This window comes from Hydractinia symbiolongicarpus, chromosome 3 (genome assembly GCF_029227915.1).
Source record: "Hydractinia symbiolongicarpus strain clone_291-10 chromosome 3, HSymV2.1, whole genome shotgun sequence".
Classification (NCBI taxonomy): Eukaryota; Metazoa; Cnidaria; class Hydrozoa; order Anthoathecata; family Hydractiniidae; genus Hydractinia; species Hydractinia symbiolongicarpus.
Window position 1 is genome coordinate 23,549,769 of NC_079877.1, and position 23,425 is coordinate 23,573,193.

The following is a 23,425-nucleotide window of genomic DNA, read 5'->3' on the forward strand; positions in this document are numbered from 1 at the left end:
ATGAATTTGTGGACGTCGATGATTCTATTGTTTGTGGATTCTATGCTCGCCAACGAGTAGTTCGGCAAGGACGTAGACTTCTTCATAGCTTGTAAGAATGTAAACGAAATCATGGATCTTTAAGAAGAATTGTGAACGATAAAGTTAAAGCAAGCTTCACTTAGTACATATGATACATACTTCTTACGAAGAAAGAATAAATGTCACTAAATTCACAAAAACACATTTTTAACCTTTCTGACCATTGTCTTGTTCTGCTACGTCGCTGTCTTTTTTTTTCCGAATCATCATCACCTACAATAATTTCGAACTTAAAAAGTGGAATTATTTTTAGATGTACAATGACCACTCCTAGTTTCTACTTTTACGTGAATCCGCTAAATCTTTATTCTCGCCGTCCGCATCGAACAGTGTGCTACTTTAATCTCAAACGTCAGAGTTTTTATTCTCATCGTCACTATGTGATGAAGTGTTACTTTCATCCAAATCCTCAGAGTTTTTATTCTCATCATCAAAATATGAAAAGCTTTTACCTTCATCTAAATCCGTATAGCCTTCATCGTCATTGTTAGCATCTGCTATATTGTCCATCTGAAAAACTAATTATTCAGTCGCATCTTCTTTGATATTTATCCTTCTTCCCAATAGTTAAAATATATTAGTAAAATTCTTTCCATTAGTCTTGCACATAATATATGAGGAAAACTTCATGTAAAAATATGTGAATTTAGAGTCATTTTTTATTACCTGTAACTAAACTTGCCACAAAGACCAGTAACAACAACAAATAAAGGAGCTTCATCTGACATAAAAAGTAAGTTGTAAGTGACATGGTCATTATCGTTAGTTTTCTCATTTAATCACACAAAAAAACCTTGTTCGCTTGATTTCGTTAATGGAAAAAAGAGATTACTATTTATAGAGAAGGTGTCATTTTTATGAGCAAAACACCGTAAAATCTTTTAAATTTGTTAAGTTGAAAGCATGTTTTTAGCTTTTGCCAACAAGTATTTGCTAAATAAGCTAAAACATCTCACTAGGAATATAATACTGTTGACAAGTAAGTACAAATACAACACATTGTAAGTTGTGTGTAATTTAAAATCGAATGGAATGTGCACGTGGCAAACGTAATGTCTGCTACGGGAAAAAAATGCAAAAAGAATTTAAAATGAAGAACTGTAAAGTAATGTAAGAATATAATGCAAAAATTAGCATTTCTTAAAAAATTAGCATTTCTTAAGAATATTATATCTATAATACTTTGATAGATTTATACGGATCTTCTCTTTTCTGTGCAATTTAGGGCTATTTCATGTTAGAGAGAAACTAATTTGCCTCCCCTGAATTTCAATTCCTATAACTGTTGCTTATTAAACATAGGAAATTTTTAGTACAGCGTCACATCTGTTTTATGGTGACTCATTAATTCTTAAAATATCTTTATCAGTATTAATATATTTTTAAGTTTTATGGAGTAATCGTTGCGTTTATATTGTTTTTCTTATTTTACAGTTTATTTTCCATAATTTAAGCAACTTTTGGTTTCGTGAAAAATGTGTACAGACTAACATTACAAGCAAAAAATGCTGCATTTCTTTTGTTTTTGTGCTTCGCATGGGCAAAATCCCATAGATTTTATGAAAACATTTTAACTCCTAGATCTTGTATTATGCGGAATTTTCGTGGCAGAAAGAGTTAAATATCGACATGCAGTTCATTGACCGTAACTCATGATCAATCAACTTTAAGATATTAAGTTAAAAGCCAATATAAAAGGGAAATATATTTTCCCTCTGGAAGTACACTGGCCGATCATGGTCAAGATAGCTGATAGAGAGAAATCCTGATAAAACTCAAAAGAATTGGAAATTTCGAAGGTGTAGACACACAAAAAGTTATGATTAATTTAAAATAGAAGGGTCAAAACACCTATCTCAATTAGAGTTTAATGTAAAAAAAGTAATAATATGCTACACACCAAAAGCTAGTGCAAATAACATTTATCTTCTTTTTTCTGTTTGTATGGAGTTCTAAAGCCATATAAATAAATCATATGTTGAAATATAAAGAAATTGAAAGAGCTGTTAGTAGGTTAATGTAAATCTTTTGTCATGATGTTTTTTGATGCTCTTTTTTTTGAGAAAACGTTGAAAATTTTCCTATCATTATAAAGACACTTTGTTAGAGTTGATACTTGGTTGAAGGTCAAATTTGATAGATTGCGTGCTCGATCTCCTACAACACTGTGACAAGCTGATCATATGTGACAATGGCTGTTCGTAAAGTTTTCCTTAACCATAGCTTTAAAGAACCCACCTATCTGTCACAAAATTCACCCCACCGTAGCAAAGCAGGATATCAATGGACAAAAGTCACAGAGCAAGGCAGTAATTTTAGATCTGCTGTCAACTTTAAATGGATTGTCTGCTTGTAGCGCAAGTTGGTACCAAAACATACACATTTAATGCTTTGTCTTCTTTTCTGATCTTCGCAAGCAACGTAACCGCGTAGTTTAAACCAGTGTATAGAAAACGTCTTCCCGCCTGGATCGGAAGTACAATACGTGTCGGTAAGTTGGCTTCACGCGGTGCGGTTACGGGGTTTTCTTACAACAATTATTCTTTAAATTCGTTAACCTTGTTCTTTTATTAATGCTTGTCAGTGTGGGTGGATAAATAACAGACACGTATGCCTGTATGGAGCTGTATCAAAAATCGTAAAATTTTATGGATATATTGTTCTCTTTGATTTCCTGAAAGACGTAGGAAGGAAAATGAACGCCTCGGAAATCAATAAGTTAAAACACCTGCCGCAAGTCTTAACCCTATTCGGTCCGGAGTTTTTCGAACATACTATGACCGGGGGGCAGATTCCGCCCCCCTCAATAACTTTTCATAGAATTATTCAAATTGAATCGAACTCGGCTCCCTTATAGTACGTCATAAAATGAACAAAATGGCGGCAATAAATTTTTGCTTGCTCAGCATATTTTGTGTAACGTCATTAGAAGCCTGGAGATTGTTAAAAATGCCACTATCTGCTTAAAATTTAATTACTTTTGTTCTAGAGCGAATTTTTACATTCTGTTTAAAGTTTCTGAAAGCTAAATAAAAGTTATTTAAAATATCTTCCGGTTTTTACATAGATCGGATAAAAAATTGCCAAAAATTGCCCGAAAATCGGGTTTTTTTCCATTTTCGAGTAAAATCCGACAAAATTGTGAAATCGGATTAGTCACGTATCCAAATTATTCAAATTGATTTTTCTTGATAAAACAAAGTTGTGTTGCAAGTTTCAAGTTCTAAGGATAATCCTGACAGGAGTTATTATATTTTCCCCAATAAAAGGATTTCATAGAGATTTTTAGGGGTAGTTTCGAGTAATGACCAATGTCAAATCCTCTGAAAGGTAAGGGACCTAAAAATTCAGCATGCAGGTGTCTAGTAAAATAATATTGAAACTCAGTAAGTATCATAGCCATATAACAAAGAAATCAGGAATTATTAATAAAAACCGTCAGGGGGCGGAATCCCCCCCCCCCGGACTGATTAGGGTTAATGTTTTCGGGAATTTCTTTTTCCAATCTCTCTTATCTTTACATAGGAGCTGGAAAAGAGTTTTGACTATTTTTTATGTATATAATTTAACGCTAATGCATAAAATGAAAATTCATTTCATGAAAAGTTGTGAAAATGTCAGTACTAAGGTTATTTTTGTCTTTTTCTAAATTTTCCGTTTCATGATGAAGATGCTTTAATTTATGAAGCAGAAACTAATGGAAATATAGATTATTTTGTTTCAATGGATAATAATAAAAATTTGGTGAGAGATAATGGTATGTATCAGAATTGAACTATACACCAACTTCTTTTGATTATAATATATGCATGATCTATGTATACTTTTTTTCCTTTAGCTAAACTTAATTCTGTGCATGAATGTTTACAAACGTTAAAGAGACTTCTTCCTGCCCTGAAAAAGCGTCATAGAAAGTCATGGTTTCACTCGTCCAGTGATTAAGGATGTAGTGCTATGTAGGGAAGTCCCAAAAGGTGTTTGCAACAAATGTCAGGAGCGAGAAGTAGTTATCAAATGCAACATGTGTTTAGAAAGTTTCCTTTGTTACGTATGTGATGATATTATTCACACATCAAATCCTGTGCATGAGAGATCATTTATAAGGTTATTTAGGTTATTTAGAATTTTTTAATTTTTTTTATGCACATAATTGGTTGTGTGGTGGAATTCACATTTTAATTTATTGCAAAGAATGAAATGAAACAAGTTATTAGATATACACATTTTAAGAGTACGCCAAAATGTCTATAATTCCTGAATTTTTGGCATATTAAAATTATTCATATTTCTGCTCTAACTGTTTTATAACATGTTTATAATTCTAGACAGATTTCCATAAATAAAGTGTTCTAGTTGTTCCAGTTGTGGCAGTAAAATCCTGATAAAAAGATGCAGTAGAGATATGTGTGCAGTGATCACTATGCATGGTACACATCAGTCTTTCTAATTCAATGTATATATTTCTCGCTTAACATGACAGATTGCACACTCTAAAACATTTAAGTCATAAGAAATTTTTTAGAGCAAAACTTCCAGTTATTACCTGCAATTTAAGAAAACTTTGTGTGAATAAAAAGTTGCAACTGGAATCAGAAATTTCTATGAGTAATTAAAGAGACTCCTTATTCAATTTCAGTAAGGTTTGATTTATTCAAGTTTTCACAATTCTGTGAAGATTGCCGAAATATCATGGATCCGTTTGATATTGAGTACCTTCTCAAATGTGGTTACTGGCCTGGAACAGCTCTGTCATCATTAAACTATATCATTGATGAGAATGTATTCATTGTCTGGGATGCTTTTCGAAAACACATGCTAGGAAGTTCTGAAAAATCTTTCTTCATGTATTTATCTGACCTATCAGAAGAAAATGGTCGGGTGAGAAAATTATAACAGTATTGATTACAACATTTATTTACGTATTTCGACTCCTTCGTTTTGTTTTAGTTAAGAGTGGGGAAAATTTCCTTACTATATATGTACAGAGTGGTGTCATTAGCCAAATCACTTTTTCAATGTGTTGCAAAGAGTGAAACTTTTGGTGTTATGAAAGCGATAATAATCAAGGCAAAAACTGGCTTGAGTGTCCATCTTATGAAGTGAGTAAACATAGCTCCCATGTTAATGGCAATGAAAAATTATACATATAAGTCTTCTGGCAGGTAATATGCAGAAAATATTGGTTGTAAATAGTTCTTAAGTTTCTGACATAACTAACTATTCTTAAATGATTTGCAGCATTCTGTATTTACAGAAAGAAAAGACCAACGTTCTACGTGAATGGATGGTTCTCATCTAATGACAAAGTTGAGAAGTACATAAGAAAAATATATGGTGAAAAAAGAGGCACAAATAAGGTAATTTTGGTTCACATTTTCAGTGTTAAGGTTATTTCATGGGCATAAAAATTGATTTCAAAATATTTTTTAAATTTTCTTGGTTCTTATATTGTGATAGATTGAAACTGATTATCATTGTGGTGATTCGAATGCAGCAGAAAATGCGAAAAAGAACAAAAACTCTCTTGACGAAACAGGTATTGAACTGGCTTCGTGTCGTCACAGAATTGCGCAAAAAGCTTTGAACATGGAAGAACTTTTTGGTTACCCGCTGTATTCAATGAAAACATTTATGGCTGAAAAAAATGTGAAGTTCTGTTTTGCTGATGCAAAATGCAAGTTATGGAAATTTGTGAAACAATATGAGCCATCTCTTCCGTCTTTGTTAAGACCAGTCTTATCAGTTATGCATGCGAAGGGTCATGCCCTAAACCGCCAGGTAATTTTTAATAAAAATTTATGTTTTTAATTTACTACTGTTATGTTAAAATATAGTTGGCAGTAACAATGCTATAATGATCAGTTGTGAAGTTAAATTACAAATAATCTGTAAATAGATGTTGTGGAGTGGTAAATGGTAAATTTTTCGAACATACTATGAGCGGGGGGGGGGGGGGGGGGGGGGAGGATTCCGCCCCCCCCCCCCCCCTCAATAACTTTTCATAGGATTGTTCAAATTGAATCAAACTTGGTACACTTGGTACACGTCTTGCGTCAGCACATTTTCTGTGACGTCATCAGAAGCTTGAAAATTGTTAAAAATGCCACTATCTGCTTAAAATATAACTACTTTTGTTCTAGAGCGAATTTTTACATTCTGTTTGAAGTTTCTGAAAGCTAAATAAATTTTTTTTTAACATATCTTCCGGTTTTTACATGGATCCGTTTTTTTCCGATTTTCGGGTAAAATCCGACAAAATCGGGAAATCGGATTAGTCACGTGTCAAAATTATTCAAAATGATTCTTATTCATGAAACAAAGTTGTGTTGCAAGTTTCAAGTTCTAAGGATAATCCTAACAGGAGTTATTATATTTTCCCCATTATAAGGATTTCATAGAGATTTTAGGGGTAGTTTCGAGTAATGGCCAATATCAAAGCCTCTGAAAGGTATGGGACCTAAATATTTAGCATGCAGGTGTCTAATAGATAAATGTTGAAACTCAGTAAGTATCATAGCCATATAAGAAAGCAATCAGGAGTTACTAAAAAAAAACCGTCAGGGGGGGGGGGGGCGGAATCCGCCCCCCCCCCCGGCCGAATAGGGTTAAAGGTAAAAGAAAATAATAGCAATTGTAAACCTAAAATATTCTCGGCCAGACTAAATCTGAATTTTTTCCTGAGCAACTTTGCCAAGATATAAAAAAATGTTACTTTTAACAATATTATATTTTTTTACAGCTGTTTTCACTAATTAATCATATTGTACAATGTTGTTTTAGTACTTATTATATTTAGTGCAAACATGACATAGTCAATGCCGACGATGCTCTTAAAAAACTGAAACAAGACACTGGGTTACATGAAATGGAAAAAGAAGCGGATAGATGGATCAATGACATGAAAGTATCAGCTTCTGGTAACGTACTTTTATATGGCGTAAATCAAGCTGGTCGGTTTCCTTCAGAGAGTTAAACTGAGTTATTTCTTTTAGGGTTCTATTAAATGCAATTAACAGAAAACTAACCTCCTACGAAAAGATTGTTTGTTGTCCTCATTTCTTGTACTTCTTGATGGTTTGCATTCTCCGAAGACCATCAAAAAGGATGTTATTATCAATTCCTTGAGTTTGGGCTGGAAGAAAAGCAACATGAACTTAAAAGGCTTCTAAATATGCCAGCTTGTATAGAATCCATTCTGGAATCATATTCACTGCTTAAAAATGATATATGGAAGCCGATATATCAAAGAGAAATTGATAAAGCTTTCATGGTGAAAGTGTCTTGGGGAATGCAGATCAAAAAATCGCAGGTTAATTGAACATATTTATTGTTAGTTTTATGTACATAAAAGTTAGTGGATTTTTCTATGAAATGGGGAAGCTCTTGTTTATAATAAGAACCCCGGGGCTCTCTATTTAAAGTGACATACTAATTAATATTTAGACACAAGTAAAATATAGTAAGGCATTGAAGGAATAAATCGTTGATTACTGCCGTGTTTATTTAATAGAGAACGTTGAAGAGGTATTTAGATATTGTGAGACTGGAGAATTTCCTTGGATTGGTATCTCATCCAGAGGCAAACCTTCAGGTATTATCTATTAAACTCAATTAAAGTCAATTGACTTTTGGGTAACAATGCCATTATAGCTGGCCTAATCGTACATTTTCACTACTGATTGCCAACTGTGTGCTGAACTGACACACAAAAAAACATGTCGTCTTGTGGAAGAACGTGAATTACTTTCGACAGATATGAAAAGTTGCATGAAGGATTATTATTTAAAAGTCGAGACTTTAAGCAGTCGTATTAAAGACTTTGGTAACTTCTCCTCAGCGATGCTGCCAATTTTGCTTTACTTGCAAAAAACAAAGGACTTCGAACGCCCTCCGTCCATGGACAATTTTTTAAAATACTTCACTCGCATGAGAACTAAGTTTAATTATTTTATCAATTTCTTTATCCGGAAAAACAAACCTCAGCATTAACAAGCATCAATGATGAAGAGGATGCGCATAATTCCGAAAATGTAAAGTTCTTACTCTTTCCACTATTCATTTCGGAAAAGTGTAACGTCAAGTTATCACAATTTTTTTATTATTTAGAGTGAAGCTCTATTTGGCGAATTAATGTTAATGAGAAAGGGTCTACTTTTCTATCAAAATTGTCTTCAAAAGGCTGTGTCCGTCTTTCAAAACTGCATTAATCTTGGTAATGTCAAATCATTACAAAATTCAGAAACCGAAGACAATACAGGCGAATGCGATTCTGAGGACGACCACGCACGCGACAACGATTTTGACATGTTGGATAAAGAAAGTACTTCAGACGTAGAAGAAGTTTATTTTTTGAATAACGAGATCACAGCGAATTTGTACTGGCCGTTGGAATAGAACTTGCGCAAGGCTACAAGAAAGACCCCTTAGTTGTAAAGGAAGATAGTCACACAAAAATATGCATGTGTCCGTTATCTTTGTGTCAAAGTCTTTTAAATAACGCGAACGGGAGTAACGCTTGTGTAGTATTTCTTTAATTATGGACTACATGCTTACTAAAAACCCGACAGTGTTTTCGATTCTTTAAGTAAATTATGATTCGTCTTGTTTTTTGTCTATTTTTTGTGGAGTTATCGAAGTTGGGAATTACTTGTACACAAAAAACTCGATGGAAGGATTTCTCACCATTGTTGATTGGATATTCTGCCTGAATATTTCAATTTAACATTTCAGGAGGAATTTAATTGTAACATGGACGAAAATGATAATTCGTTCCTGAAATACCTAGGACAGATACAAGTTACTGACAGTAATAACCGTTATTGTATAATTATAATAGCCACGGTAAATCCATGTGTTGGACAATAACGAAAGATTTATTGTTTGCTTTTAAGAAGCATTATTTATTAACAGAACGTGATAACGTGTGATTAGAAAAAGCTGATTGTGTTGTAATTTACTGAAACAAGAAGACAACCTAGGCTCAATTTTGCTGGCTATCTTTTATATTTTATAAGTCTAGTATCTCTTTGGGAAAAGCGTAAGTCTTAGATTGTGGCATGTAGCTAGTTATATATTCAATAAGGAAATAAAACCGAAGCTAGCTAGCTAAGTAAAAAACATGTTTTTAACGTCTTTTAAATGTTAACTGAATAATGATTTAATAGCAACCCAATTGATAAGAGTAGGTTTAAAATTGGGTCAAAAATTACGCATCTTGCTCAGCAAACTTCAATCCTTATATCCACGCTAGGATCCCTTTCTTTCCTCCAGCTAGGCACTTTTCCAGTTAAACTGTGGTAACAATTTTCAGAAGCAATATATACTGTGATTAAACAGCAATGTAATGTGTATTTAGCTTAATAAATTCACTACTAATGAACACGATCCAAAGGTCAAGGGATATCGGACCAATCCATTTTTTACTTTTTCTTTTTTTTTTTTTGCATTTCTGTAGCGATAACAATTTCTTCTGTATTCAGTGATAACGACTTGTTCCGTTTCGCACAGACGTTCATATTTCAACAAGGCGTACATGTAATTTCGTAGCCTTTCCGATGCTAGACAACTCGTCTCCATTTTTACGCTTTCGCATTGCACTGCAATGAAATGAACATCAGAGAAATACACATCAGCAATGCTTGCACAAACAAGGCTGTACCGATATAACCATTTCACAAGTTGTTTTACCTGACCAATACTGGTGCTGTACACTCTTTGGAGTTTTTTTTGATGCTGTGTCATTAAGTAAACTGCATAACACTACGGCTTCGTCTTATAGTTCAAGATCGCATCTATCGTACCAAAACAGAGTCCTTATTTTGGCCCCGTAAGTAAGATGTTATGCGTTTCAATTTGTCCCTCATAGGTTTCACATGTTCGGTGAATTGGACAATACATAGTTATAAATAATTAAGTCTTCGATACCCGGGTTCCCGCGAGTCATAAATCCGGAACCACTAATTCTTAAGCTAAGTAATAAAACTTTTGGCACAGTTGTATAATGTCTTAGTACAAACTCAATACAGGCAAAAATAATTGATGACGTCATAGGGATCAAAAATGAAGTCATCTGTATATATAATTTTCCTGTCCTGCTAATACAAAAATTCTGGTCTGCATTATATACACGTTGAAAATTCTAAAAAGAGGTGTTAAAAATGGCGGGAAATTCGAAGAAATTAAAATTTCTTTACAAAAATTTTTTTTTGCCGGAAACAATAATAAAAGTTAGAAAAAATGACCAAATTTCAACATTCAATGGCATGCACAAAAATATATGCCCAATAGAAATTGTCGCAGGCACATTGTGCCCCCACCTTCACCCACCCCCAGGGTATAATAGGGTTAACTTGTTTTACTTACATTTGGATAAGGCTTAATGTTGCTTTCCTGTTGCTTTTTGATTATCTGCTTAAGAACCCCCAATGTATGTGTTTGTTTTTTCAGTTAGGCTGGTATGTACCAATCAAAATCAAATTTTGTTTACATTTGCCTGTCGTCGTGTATATAACATAGCATAAGAAAAGAATCGTAACCTATTGCTGTTTTTTGTAATCCCTGTTTTTGCCCTTTTTGTTTTAAACAACTCACTTGAAAATGATTTTTGTGCACAAAGTGCATTGGTTTTTTGAAGGTTATAGGCCTCGTTTTGCTGAAATAATGATCCTGATAAAAAGATAAGGGTATAGTGTTTAAGATCAAAAGAAAACCAAAAGCAAGGCTGATATTTTCCTTCTCGTAGAAATTTTCTGACACAATTTATTGTATTTTTTTACAGGTTATGTTTTTTATAATTTATTAAGGGAATTTTTTCTCTACAAGTTAAAATTATTTTTCTCTTATGATATGGTTCCACAATATGGAACCACGGCAGCCATACTTCTTTGATCTTGCTGCAAAAATATTGAAAACGCAGGGGTTCGATTTATTTTCATTTGGAATATTATAATTATAATAGCATTCTAATTATTATTATTTTAATATTTAATAATTAACATTTAATGATTTCTTACTATTATAATATTCATTTTATATTTAAAGAAAAAAGTTAGTTATGGTCAAATAAATGCATTATCAATAACCTAACACAAAAATTAAAAGTGTATAAATTCGACTAGTGAGTGATCGATAAGGCCCCACTCCAGTATAAACCCTCTCCCACAAGGCCTATTTTGACATATTATTCCTCACTCCACATTTGAATTCACAATAAGTTCAATATAGTTGATAGGGAGTGAGAAAATACTGCTATAAAAATATTCTTTAAATGGTATTTATTTCGCAGTTTAAGTGTTATTAACACTCGTGATTATACCGTCCAATTCAAAGTTAGGACGCTTTCCTTTTTCTACGACTGGTAAACCAGACGGAAGACAATCCATTTATCTCAGATTCCGAGGAAATGATTGATGCGGATTCTTTATAGACGATTGTACACGACGACAAAGAGGGTGGTAGTGATATTAAGATTGATTAGTGTTTGTTTTTATTACTTTTAGAAAGATATGTTGTGATTATTGACATCGGTGTTTTTATTTTTTGCACATTAGATTTTTGCATAATTTATAAGCCCATCACCTTAACCCCTTTCAAAAAAGTCCCTCCCTCTAAATTGATTTTGAAAAATTGGATCGCGGAAGCTTATTCGATCAATCACGGAAGGTTAATTTAAGATTACCCTCCGTACGCATTGTGACCCGTTTTTTATGCGTACGACCTGTTCTAGCAATTGCAGCATGCTTGGTAAAAGATCTAGCGCGGAAGCGGCCATTTTGAAGGAGATACTTCCCCTAAAAGTAAATCGATACAATTCATTTTACTGTTGTCAAAAGTGTGAAATTAAATTTAAGTATCTAATATAATCAGAATTCGTTTTCTCCTACTCTTGCTTTCTTCTTCTTTTAGATTAATTATTATTAGTCATTTCTAAACTGACATCATCAGAAGACTTATACATTATCTTAGTTTTTGAAGTATTGTGTTAACAGCAAAATAGAAGTCTGCTTGGGCAAGGACAAATTGGAAATCGAATAAATAGCCATTGGATCACAATGCTCTTATATGTTCTCATCTTGCTACATTTTTCACGATCTTTTGGGTGTGTGGAATATATACTAGAACTAAACAAAAACTTTACCCAACCATTCAGGAAGAAGAATTTAAGCTTTTGCGTCATGTAGTTTAAAAATAAGTAAAAATTGCTTTATTACATATTTGTGTACTTCGTATAGATAACACCATCACAGTGCGGGAAATGCTCAATTGTATAATAAAGTGTATATATATCAGTTGGCGGCTGCTCAAGAAGTCATTAATTTACGGCGGGTATATGCAAACAAACAAGTTTCACGCAGTTTGTGGAAATTAAAAAGTTAAATAAGTGACCCTTACTTATCCACTTTGAGGTACCTGAGCGGTTTTCCGCTTAGTAATTTTTAAAACAATGGTATGAAAATTTGACACTTTGTTGACAGTTGTGAAGCGGGTCAAATAAAATAAAGTGATATACATTTGTCAAAGTTATTTTCTACTAGTCACATCTAATATTGAAAAAACATTTCATAAGAAATATGAGGTTCAACTTTGTAAGTAACAACCCGCCTGAAGTTATTAAGAAAACACAGAAAATACAACAAACATACCGTTTTATATTCCTTATTAAACTAGCGTTGTACAAAATTTAAGTGTATTGTAAATATTGAAGATGTCAAAAAAGTAACTAATTAATTCAAAACAGGTAATTAAAGTTTAAATTATAGTTCACCAATTACAACACACGTAGATTAAGTATCGTGTTATCACGATTTACCTAATATCTACAAGTTTTTGCAGTCAGCAAACATGTCATCATGTGAATAAGTTGGAGGGTCCTAGGTAATTAGAAGTATTGAAGCAAACAAGAGAGAGGGCTGAGCATGAATAAATTCATCCTCAGTGCAGTAGGGCGTATGAAAAGAAAGGTAAATACGTCAAATTTTGTTATTATTTTTATGCTCGTTATTTTAATGCCTTTTTGAGTTGAATGTTTTTAGAATTTTTTGTTTTATTTATATTTTGTCCTGAACTTTAAAATTTTAAGTTTTAATTTAACCCTTTTCGGCCTTTGATTAATCTGAGTATTGATTTTTTTTGTTTTATAACGGATTTTCAAACAACTTTATTTACGTGAACTTAACTGGAAACAATGTTAAATAACATTTATTTGGCTGTTAGAAACTTTCAACAGAATTTAATAATTAGTTGCAGAACGTAAGTTACTGAAATACAAGCAGATGGTGGTGTAATTGACAATTTTCGAGCTTCCGATGACGTCACTGTAAAAAGACTGACATAGGCAAAAAAAAATTGCTGTGATTTTCTTGCTTTCATGACCGACTATAAGTGTGTCAAGTTTGACTAAATTTAGACATGTCTGTCAAAACTTACGGAGGAGTGGAAGTAATCCACCTCCCTCTCCCCGGTCTAATATTTTTGAAACACCCCTACTCGAATTGGTTTAATGCAATAAAAATAAGTTCTAGTTGAACTGAAAAAAATTGAGAACTATAACCCTCCACAAAAATGTTAAGACAACGCACTTTTCCTGGAATGTTACGGAGCTGCCAAAATGCCTGATGTCAATGTCTAAGAAAGTAACAATTTTAGGCACGCACAACTTTCTTATTATGCTTTTAACCGATTGTTATTTGTACAACTGCCGTAAGCCTTATGGACTTCCGTTTTTGAAGCTCATTTTACAGGCAACTAATAATTAGCTTTTCGAAAGTTAAACTGCGATTGCAAAATGACAGGTCTGGGTAGCCCAATTCAATATTCTTTCTAAAACATGCGGATCACTTTTTATGATAACCTATTTCTCAGGAGTTACGGTGCTCCAACTGTAGTTCTGTCTTTTAGCGGATATTACATGGTTGACAAAGTGTCAACAAGAGTAGCTAATTTTTTGCTTAACCTTTCAGTTAAGATAATTTTATGTTTACATTTTGCAAATCTAATTACGTCCCATTATTATTACGTGAATTATTAACGCACAATTAATGTTATTAATTAGTTAATCATGCAATTTAAGTACCAAGAGTGCAAATTTTTTTTTCTGAATAGTACTCACCTGTTATAAGACTTTGTTCACAACAATACTTTCTTTTCTAAAAGAAATTAACAAGAAAGACAAAATGTTACAGAGAAGGTGCCATTACGATCTCTTACTTTATGTTCATAAGTACCACAAAATGACGGACCACCTGTATGCTGTATTTTACCTATCTGATACGCATTCTCTTAAGCTTGATCTGCCGCCTCTCGCAGCATTTTAACCAGAAAAAATAATTATGTAGCAGCTAATATAGGTGACTGCAAAAAGAATTACACTGTGTTAAAAAGCTAGCCAGTTTTTTATCAGCTATGTACAACTAAGGAATGTTCTGGCCAGCTATAGTGTTATTCTTTTTACACTTCCCTGCTAGTATGTTTTTATCTTAATCACTTATTGATCTATAAGTGTAAATTTAGAGGGATGTTGTACACCAATTTAGCCGGAAATATATGTAAAATTAGGACCATCTTGCTGCCTGGTAGTTATAGTGCATAAAAGTTTATTAAAATTTCGAAAAAGCATTTTGTTATAGCCACCTTACCTACACTATAAATTTTTTACAGGTCATAGTTTTTTAGAAAAAAACAGGGCTCAAGTGTACTTATGAATAAACGAGTCTGTTGCCTTAAATCATTGTATTTCTTATAACACATTATGGTGTATATATACAACATGATGAAAAGCAAACTATGTACCTAATGTCATCAACCCAATGCAATTTGCAGATGTTTTAAAAAATAAAAAATATCCAATTCCCACGCTCATTTAAGCCGGGAACTTCAGAGATTTTGCTCGCGCAAGAAATTTGTAATTACGTGAGCGAAATTTCAAGATGGTAGTCGCGGCTGCCGCATCAAAGAATTGTTTCTTTTTGATTTGTATGCTTGATTGATTTTGAATAAAAGATCTATTGAATTGTGATTAAAGTATTTTTTTTGGCTTCGGAAAGTTTGACCACATGCTTGGGGATTTCAATCAAGCAGAAACAAGGAAGAAGGAACTTCGCAAGTATGTCGGTGGCTCTTCAGGGAAATATGGAATCATTTTTAAAGTTTCGTTTTGCCCATCCCAGGATAATGCTCAAATAATCGCGTTCAGCAGTTTTTCTGAACAAACTAATTGCATACTCGTATGGAGGAACACTTGGTTAACCTTCTAAAAAAACCGAATCTTACTTACATATTGTTTTTACGAGATGTGTGAGTCTAAAATTTGGGAATTTTCGTGGTCGTGGAAGTCAATCAAAAGTCGAAAAATCAACATGGTGTCATTGGCAATGGATTAATAAACTGATAATTTTCTAGCAACAACTAAAGCTAAGTTGTAAGTATTATACTCATGTTAAATTGTACTAAAAAATGTACTATATACATTCTCGCTGGCTATCTCAGCTAATGGTCTGAATGTTAAAATTACTATGCACTATATACATTCCTCACTGGCTATCTCAGCTAATAGTCTGAATCATTCTTCGATTTGAAGTTCTGCTTTCCGTTTTTAAATCTCAGGAATATAGCTTTTGCATACTGGTGTTACTTTCAAATGGTGTTGTTCCGTAATGACACACACTCTTGATGTTGGTGGTCTCACTATATGTGCTTCTCAACATATTAAACTCAGGGTGAATGCTCTCCCCGCCTTGTTCACCATACAATCCCAAAACGATTTTCCATTTTGAAATAAAATCTACAACATGATTTTCCAGCATGTGTAGTTTTGGTGTAACAGATTCACCTGGGAAAGTTTTCCTCAAGAAACTCATCAAAGTTTTGATAGCTGTATCTGAAACAAAATCTTGAAAAACTGACAGGAATATTTAAAAAAGATTTAAATCCCAAAGCATTAACAAAAAATTGTTCGCTGTTCAAAAATTGTTCATAGCAATAAATTTTCATTTTTAAATTGGATAGCATAACACACACCTGATTGTCACAAGACTGATATTAGGCACCAAGACTTAAAGCATAGCTACCTAATTCCTGTATCTTTGCATTTTCAGGTTTTTACAGAATTCATCAAGTGGTCGCACTTTCAATAGTAATTAAAAAGGAACTTGAAGTTTGTACATAGCTGAATGGATTCTCGGTGTATATCAGTATCACAAAATCCCAAATTCACTACCAAGATAGGGATGCTGTTGAATAATTCCAGTATATTTTTCACCTATTGAAATTTTTTTATGAACAAGAATGAATGTATGAACAAGAAGATTGAAATTCATATAAAAATACTCGAAACACCAATTTACCTTTAACATTTTATGTACGTCTTTACCAATAAAGGATTTTCCCTGGTATGTTTGACGTTCAACGCCTATTTGCTTCAATTTTGTGTCTAATGACTTTATACAAGGCCCTGTGTTTTTCTCCAAAATGTTGTTTTCCTCCAATTCATCAATTTGTGCCAACTTAAATAATAAAGAAGAAAATAATCATCATACTTTATTTGAATTTTCCTCAGTGCGATTTTGTTTCAAATATATTTTAATAATTATCAATGATAATGCATGTTTTATAGTGGGAAAAATTTGTATAGTTACATAATTCAAGTGTAAGATTGAAACCCTGCCCTATGATATGAGAGAATTACCTTTTCTCTCATTTTGTCATTTAAGTGTTTCAGTCTTGGATGATAGATGCTCAGTATCTCCTCTTCTTTTTCAGGTCTTGTTATCAGGTCTTCATAAACAAGATTAATTTTGTTGTGGTAATCTTGAACGAGATATTCCAAGTCGCGTATTTTAATTTGTGTCGCCACATGTGACTCAAAGATTTCATCTGTCATTGTTTTGTTTTTGATTGCGGCACTGCCTGCTATCTTGACATCCAAGAGATAACATTGATCTTCTAGCATATTGAAAAACATGTTCCCAAAGAAATGCGTAGTGATGGTAGTGCTACCTGGAGATAAAAATATGTGAAAGTTATTTTTGCATTTCAACTTCCTTTAGTCACATTGAAATTACTAACTTAATCAAGAGGTATGTTGAACATAGCATCGTCAATAACATTATTGAAGTTTTTTGCGTTACTTATGTTACCGCCAGCATTTCGAAATCTTGTTAGGTCACTTTTCAGTGATTCCAAGATTCGTTTTTTTATTGTTCCTCTTTTTAATGGAGGTGTTTTCATTTTTTTTGATGTTATTTCACAAAAAAGGCAGCAATGACAACCTGTAGAAAATTTAATTGAAATATTGATTGATTGCAACATCATTTAGAATAATTTTTCTTTTTTTTTTGGAAAATTACATACCGCTTGCACCGGTTATTCCATATATCACACACAAAAATTCATAGTCACCAAACATAAATACCCTGATATTTCTTTGTCTAAAAAATATTTAGTATATGCATAATTCACTTTTTCAAATTCATGAATTTACTACCTTTTTAGCATTTGTTTTTAACATTCTACGAAATATATATTGTAGTACATTATAGTATCTTTTATAGTTTTTATGGTTTTTGCAATTTTTGATTACTGTATGAAAATATTTTTTCATTAATACGTCAATTCTGTAACTCACCTGCAGTCTAATGCTTGTAGTAAATCTATTTGATCACTGAATTGCGACAAACCTAGTTTCAAGTTTATCCTAAAGTCTTTTGCCTCAAAATAGCTAAACACAACTGTGTTTCCTCTGTTATTTGGATGAAATGTGTTACAACATTGGTAGGACATTTTAAATGATTTTCCTCCATAGTATCCCCCGATTTTCACATGAATTTCATTTTGATAGGTGCTTCTTTCAACAAACTGAGAATGTCTAAATGAAATTCAGTCCATGTGTGTTACTTGGAATGGTACATGAATACAATTTTTAATGTTGTAAGTTTGAATTGAATGTCAGTCTGATAATTTGATAAGTTTACCATTTTAAAGTTTAATAGCCACAAAAGCAACTTATTACATATTGAAAGTTTTAACTTACTCTGTTAGTGCATCAAGATAATACAGAATATGTGTAACAACATCAATAAGATAACCCCATGGTGCATCCTCAAACGAGAATTTCCCCTTTTTTGTCCTTTGGGAACTGAAAGTTTATCATTTCAACAGCTATATCTTCACCATTCCATTTTTTAGCTATTTGTCATTTGATTGAAAGTCAACGTTTATTTTTAATGATTTTAGCCACCTGTAATTTAACACAAAAAAGGAATACGAAATTTATTGATAAATTTATATAATATGCATTTTTGGCTGTTTATATCACATGACATAATTTGATAATTTTAATTTGCTCACCTTCCCATCTTTTTCAGCTTCTCCCACGGAATTCCAAGATCAACCTTCATTGCTATCAATGTTTCTGCACTTATAACAGAAGGAAAAACATCTGCCTGACTCAAAATTTTCTCATTATCTTCTTCAGTGAAGGATTTTACTAACTTTGAGGTTTGTGTTACCAATGCCTCAGCACCACCAACTGACTTATCAAGCAATAGCAAAATTATGTGCTTATATTGTATTATGGTTGTATGACTTGAAAGTTTCCAGTTCAAATTTTTATGAGTACACTTTTTGATGTATATATGTTATATGAATTCATTTTTTGAAATTATGTTTTGTTTTAAGTTAACCTTATTTACAGTACCGTAAATTTGCAAAAATTAGTCTTAGCCTTAATTTATCAACTCTATGTTTGTGTATGGGTATATATATCTTAACTACCTGAGTAAAATTGTGTTAACCTGTAGTAAGCTTAAGTTGGCCTAAGATGAATTTGTTGCTTTTTTGAACAGTCTTTTTACTTAATTCTGTTTTTTTTTTGCTTTTGGTGTTGATGTGAAGACCAAGGGCTATAAAAAAAGTACATATAATTTTAATCGTTTTTGGGACAAACTAATATGTGATGTTGGATTGAAATAATGTTATTCTTACTCTTGATCCACCAGTCATAAACTCAATGCCATTATTTGGTAATATTGACTGTGACATTTTTGTTTGGATCACATGGAGAGCAGCTTATTCAAATTCTGTCGGGATATCATTTTCCTTGTTTATTTTAAAAACATCACTCAATAGTGGCGAGTTTTGCCCGACACACATGCTGAGATGATTTTCTTTGCAATATTCCTTATGTTTGAAAACTTCACCACATTTTTCGCAATCAATTTTCAAATTACCTAATAAATGGGATATGGTTTGAGAGTGTGTACCGAATTCTGGAGTCACCAAAGTTGAGCAAACGGGACATATGGTACTCTCGGGAGGGCGACCCGCCACTGTTGGTATAAAGCATTTGAAGCAAAAAAGCTGTGGGACATTTAGTCAAAAGCACAGGCTTCTGCATTAAACTTTCACATAACTGGCATATGCATAAATAAAGGTTATCATTGAATTTTTCTTTGAAGTTTTGCTTCATCAACACGACTGTTTCACCTAACATTTCATTAATTTCTGATGTCTCATATCTGGTCCAGTGTGAATTTGAGACACTATAACGTCCTGTGGACATCCTTTTTCTAGGTTTTCCCCCTTTTTTTCGTTTTATTTCGTTTTCACATACATTGCAATTTTGCTCAGTATGCTCTGACCATTTAAACAACTCAAAGTTACTTGTGCTTTTTCTATAGTCCAATTGTCCAAGTCTAGAATAGCACTTCATGCAGATTTTGGTTGGGTGGAGCGCCTCAGTGTCTTTTTCAATGTTTCTGAACAAATGTTCCTGCATTCTTCTACTGACCTTAGGGTTTGAGACCTTGAACGTATTGTTCTTATTTTTCGGGAGAAGAAATCCACATATTCGACATAGTTTGTCCAATTCACACATGTGTTCAGCAGCCATGTTTTTATGGAACGTTTGGCTAGCGGCTGTACTGCGTTTAGACAAAATATGAGCTCTACGTTTCTCCTAATGTTTAGCTGAGAAAATATGTAAGTAGAATGAAATTTTAAATTATGTGGCTTTATAGGAATATATACCATGTTGCTGGAAAATTTTTTATTTTTTATAACTTTAACGTGCAAAATAGGGAAATTCACTGATATCTCGTCGGTTATAGTTTCGTTATTTCCGTAACCACAACAATGGCTATGGCTGCAATTTTTGTTGTTTCTACGAGACGGCCTAGGATTTTTACAATTTATGTTTTCCAATTTTTGCGCATGCGCGTTGCTGAATTTCACAGCCACGGGCTATGTTGAATGAGCGTGTGCTAACGAATTGAGTATAGCTATATATATCAACCACAATGGTTAAAACTCTGAACAGCTAAGTAGTCACCAGTAGATTCTAGTATAAATTATAAAATAAACACCAGAAATAATAAAAACCTACAACGTGAATGGGTTTCAAAAAAACTTTCTTTTTTGAAACACGCTCATAATTATCCCACTTGGCGAATCACCATGAGAAATAATGAATATAAACAAACTATGCAGGCAAAACTAATATTGTTTTCATGTTAGTATGTATATTTCAGCTGCGTATCTTACGAAATAGTAATGGAAAGGGAAAAAAGCTTATGGTTTTGAAAATAAGCAAACATGACCGAACAACACGTCACGTAACACAAAGTGGATAAGTAATGGTGCCCTTATTCAACTTCTAAATTTTCACAAAATTGCGCAAAAATTGTTTGTTTGCATATACCTGCCGTAAATTATTAACTTTTTCCGCTACCTACATCTAGTGTATATATACTTTTTCATACGGTTTTTCTCGCACTGCCATTGTCTATTCTAAAAAAAATGTAAATGCTAAATTTTATTTTCTACAGAGAGACGAGTGCATTTTTTTTTTCTTAAATTATACGATGCAGAAAGCTTACATTCCTTCCTTATTGGTTAACTACAGTCGCTGTTTAGGTCTTGTACATCTCACTTACGGAAAGGCTTGTAAGTGAGAACATAAAAAAGCTTCAACGTGCCTTGCTTAATCAAACTTCAGTTTTGCTGTCAACATGACATTTAAGTCTTGTGATCTCTGTTTAGCCACGATTAGGATTAATCTTAAACAAAAAACAGAAACGGGAAGCAACTCCTGAGAATCTACCGCAACTTATAGATAATTTTTATTCTTCTTGACAACAATATGATGAGTGATAGGGGCTTAATTTCAGGCGTTGATCTAGCTAATTGCCTTAGCATGTTGTTGTGCTTTGCGTCAGGATCTAATATGAAAATCGGACAAACAGCAGATGTCTTTGGAGCCGCCCTTAGGTGGATTATAAGACTGTCACTATGTTCGAAAAAAAATCTGTAAGGATTGTTTATAGGTATTGCTATATATATATACACAAACATGGTTTGTGGTTATAGTTGTTACCATTCCTTACTTTGTTAGGAGCAACAACACTACGCATACAGCAATACCGTCTGTTTTTCTGTTTTGATTTAATTTTTGTTTTGATTCCAGCAATCCCGCCTAGTCAAGATTATATGTTCAAAGGGATTAGACGAGGTAATAATCCCTTTGCCGCTTTCCTAATTCTTTTTTTTGGAGTAACTGATTACGGTAATAATAATTAAGAGTTATCTTAATCTGTATCATAACAGGCGCTGTCTGTCGGCCGAATCCAAGGGATGTTAAGTCACAGAGTTAAAATTAAAAAAAAAAATGCGATGTATTATTGTCGACTTTGCTGCGACGTGTGAATTTGTACGGGCAAAGATTAGTGTAAATTATCTGTCTGTCTGTGAGCCAATATATATAATAATACGGAGAGTGTGTCTGCCTGTGTGTCTGTAACAGCCAAAGTGAGTGTGTTTATTTTCCATTGATGTAGCCGAAAAAATTATGTTTCAAATTTCAAATTTTCTAACGTTCCGGCGCGACGTCAATCCATTTAGACTGACGTCAATTTGTTTAAGAAGATTGGTTAAGCCATTGCATTGCACTTTAAATTTTGAGGCCAAATAACTTGGAAACGAGGTCGTGACGACAATGATTTTTTGCCGCGTGGGTAACTAGGGTCCACCTGGGACCAATTTGGGTTAGTTTTCCAAACCTGGGTCGCCGATTCCGTTTCAAAATGAATAAGTTGATTACGTTATCAAAAAACCTTCAAATGGTAATATCTGTGCAATCGTTTGTCAAAAGCACATGATCATATACATTTTCTTGATTAGCGTTTTAGAATCTATGCGATTACGGAGTTTCATACCGCGCAGGTCTGGGCGCTAGAGAAGCGCTTTGTAGGGACAAATTTTTGGCTTGTTTTTATTTGTCTCGATAGCCCAAATAATTTTCACGGTCAGTTTTTCACAACTATTCTGGTTAGTGCTGCGAAAAGAGGCAGAAATGCACAATCCTTCCTGACGTTTCTTCAACTAATTTTTTACTTTAACCGACGTTTTGCTTTTTGATAACACGTTTAAATGGTGTTTCTAACCCTCTTTGTGGCATATTGACATGGGTAAGATGTTGGAATCGAAGAAAACTTAAATTACTGACTTTTATAGAGAGGCAAGAGAAGACATATTGTTGATGTTGGGTTTTGGGGTTAGCTTCTTGAAGTTGCAAGCTACATATACCATACATTTTGTGTTGTAAGGAATAAAGTAATGGTTAAAAAGAAATACTATTCTGTCATTATCAGTGCACTTTGTCAAGAAGAAGTAAAAATTACAGCTACAATTCCGGTCAAAAATAATGGCAGTAAACCCTTTCTATCAGTGTAGCAAGAGCAAGATAAGTACAAAGCCCCCTTTCCCCCAGTATCAATGTTCAAAAGTTGTGCTAACACGTTTCCAAACATTGATAATGGGGGAGAGGGGATAGGAAAGGATTATACTGCACTTTTTGTAGCTTACTGCCAATACATTTTGACCGGAATTGTGGCTTTAGAAAGACTTAAAAAGGAAGTTTTTTTACAGTAAGCTATAGCTAGCTAGCTATATTTGGATCTGCAAGTTTGACATGGATTAACGTGGAAGAGCATTTAATAAAGTATTTATTTGCAAAGTATAGCTAACTAGTTATATAAAAAAGTGCACAGATGAAATCGACTGAAAATAAAATGCACACTTCAATGATATAATGTCTGGCTTTGACTTTTCGTTAGAAATTATTGTATATAAATGTTACATAACTAGCTAGGAAGGGATATATACATAATAGCATGTTACACTGTATTAATGTGTTCTTAATTTTGGTAAAATGCAAGAATAAATTTAGGCAAGGTCCACTTTTACAATTTTGTAATAGCTATAGTAATTTTGGTACATTGACATAAGAAAAATTTGGCAACCGAAAATATTTGACGAAAACAGTTAAAGTCACTAAATTTGTTTAAAAAGTTAT

General features: G+C 33.2%; 1 protein-coding gene across 1 annotated transcript; it reads right to left on the reverse strand.

Moving 5' to 3' along the window:
• Positions 1 to 19,143: 19,143 nt before the first annotated feature.
• Positions 19,144 to 19,966, reverse strand: LOC130636963 (uncharacterized). Its single transcript, XM_057446816.1, has 2 exons — positions 19,354 to 19,966; positions 19,144 to 19,304 (listed from the first exon to the last, which is right to left on the reverse strand). Exons 1-2 carry the CDS (start codon positions 19,964 to 19,966, stop codon positions 19,144 to 19,146), a joined length of 774 nt encoding a protein of 257 aa, XP_057302799.1.
• Between the last annotated feature and the right edge of the window lie 3,459 nt (positions 19,967 to 23,425).